The sequence below is a fragment of the Gregarina niphandrodes genome, assembly GCF_000223845.1.
Source record: "Gregarina niphandrodes unplaced genomic scaffold scaffold00040, whole genome shotgun sequence".
In the NCBI taxonomy this organism is placed as follows: domain Eukaryota; phylum Apicomplexa; class Conoidasida; order Eugregarinorida; family Gregarinidae; genus Gregarina; species Gregarina niphandrodes.
In genome coordinates, this window is record NW_011646043.1 from 8,943 (window position 1) to 11,239 (window position 2,297).

The window sequence follows — 2,297 nt, forward strand, 5'->3', positions numbered from 1 at the left end:
AATACAGCCCGTGGGAATACAGCCCGTGGGAATACAGCCCGTGGGAATACAGCCCGTTGGAATACAGCCCGTTGGAATACAGCGGTGAGAGGATAGCCTCGGAACACAACGGTCGAAACCTGCATGTGTGTGCGCCGCGCGCGTTCGAATCCCGGCTTACCCATTCTGAATAAGTGAGTCTGAGTGCTGCGTCTTCGTCTTCCGATAGATCTGCCCAGCTGAGTCTTCGGGGCTTTCCTTCCTCAGCTGCGGTCGTGACTGCCGTGGCGGCGGCGGCCATGGAAGGGGCAGACTGTTTTCTGTAAGCAGCCGCAGCTGCTTTGTCGGATGGCAACATTAGGTCATTCGAAAAAAGCTTTTTAATACGGGCGTCCCGAAGAAGATCTTTTCCTTATTTTCTCCATAATAGGATCATCCTCCAGGCTTAATTTAGCTTCAGCGATTGCCTTATTTATTTTAGACGGATACATCATACCCTTCGCATGATCAAAATCGTACTCCAATACTACTGACCTTTCAACACCATCTTGCTCTGCAAGTTGTTGGTTGATGTATTTAATTCTGTTAAGGTTTGTATCGAGTTCTATTTGTCTGAAGAGCACTTGTTTGACGAAGGTGAGTGCAACACCCGGGCGGCCAGCACGCGCGCATCGTCCAGCGCGATGTACGTACTCCTCGAACTTCAGCGGGACTGTGGTGTTCACTACCCAGTCGACGTGAGGAAGATCCAGTCCACGGGCGCAGAGGTCCGTACACACTAGCACACGTGTGTGGTCGCCCTTAAATGCGTCATAATTCCGATTGCGTTGACGTCGCGGCAGCCGCGAATGCAACAAGGTACATGACACACCCAGACTCGTCAATGTCCGCTGCAATATTTCGCACTCCTCGATCGTGTGCGCAAACACAATTCCACGCTCCGTACAGAACAGATCATTACTTACGTCCGTCAATAAATAATGGAGAAAGTGATATACCGCCACCCCCTCGCATGTAATCTTGCGATGCTTCAAAGCAGTCAGCCCACATGTCAGATCCACCTTCTTATACGTGCCACCCGAATCATCAATACCGGCATCGGCATTAGTACCGGCATAGGCATTAGTACCGGCATCGGCATTAGTACTGGCATCGGCATTAGTACTGGCATCGGCATTAGTATCGGCATCGGCATTAGTACCGGTACCACTACTACCACTACCAGCGGAGAGTAGTTTGTGTATGTCGTCAGCATGGTTTTTAATTGTGGCGCTGAAGCAGAGTATCTGTGTTTTAGGTGATGAGATGGCGGCGGTTATTTTGAGTACGTCTGGCTTGAGTCCTGGTTCGAATAGTTGGTCACATTCGTCTAAGCAGAAGATCCGGACACGTTTTAATCGTCGGCGTAAATCGGGATCTTCAGCAAGTTGCGCGACACGGCCAGGCGTCCCCACTAGTATATGGCAGCTCTCTGCCAGCACGCTTTTTTGACGCTGTAAATCTTCACCACCGATCGCGCACACACATCGTGCGCCGCACCGTTCGCCAAACAAACAAATCCGTTCACATACTTGCGTCGCCAACTCACGAGTCGGTGCCAATACAACCCCAAACCAAGGCGAAGGGTCCAAGGCAAACTTATCCAACAACGGCAAAACATATGCCGCAGTCTTACCTTGTCCCGTAGGGGCACAACCCAACAAATTACCACCTCCCAAAATCCACGGTATACACTTACTCTGAATTTCAAAAGGCTCAGATATCTTCATCGCTACACATACATCCACCAACCACCTGCTCAACCCCATCGAATCCATACTCACTCCTACTCACTCACTCACTCACTCACTCACTCCTACTCGCTCACTCACTCTTACTCACTCCGACTCACTCACTCCTATTCGCTCACTCACTCCTATTCGCTCACTCACTCCTATTCGCTCACTCACTCCTACTCACTCACTCCTATTCGCTCACTCACTCCTATTCGCTCACTCACTCTTACTCACTCCGACTCACTCACTCCTACTCACTCTTACTCACTCACTCCACGGATATTTCTTAATTCCCCTCCGAAAACCGAAAACCATTCTTGTTGAGAAACCATTCCTACATGAAACTGTACAAACGATCTCTGTACAATCAATCTTTGTGTCATCATAATATCTCACTCTGAAGTCAAATAACTTTCTGCCCATCATCTCCTGCCACAGAGGGCCAGCCATCGGCTCTTTAGTACGCTCGTTGGAGATTGGGCTCACACGGGTCCAGGACTTGAATGCCTGTAGATGCGTCTTCCTTTAACAGATTTACGTCAT

At 49.7% G+C, this 2,297-nt stretch overlaps 1 protein-coding gene across 1 annotated transcript; it reads right to left on the minus strand.

Annotated features, from left to right (window-relative positions):
* Window positions 1–359: 359 nt before the first annotated feature.
* On the minus strand, window positions 360–1,796 carry GNI_144040 (helicase; the record flags this gene model as incomplete). The annotated part of the gene is made up of 1 exon (XM_011135822.1): window positions 360–1,796. The coding sequence occupies one exon, from the start codon at window positions 1,794–1,796 to the stop codon at window positions 360–362; it is 1,437 nt and encodes a 478-aa protein (XP_011134124.1).
* Between the last annotated feature and the right edge of the window lie 501 nt (window positions 1,797–2,297).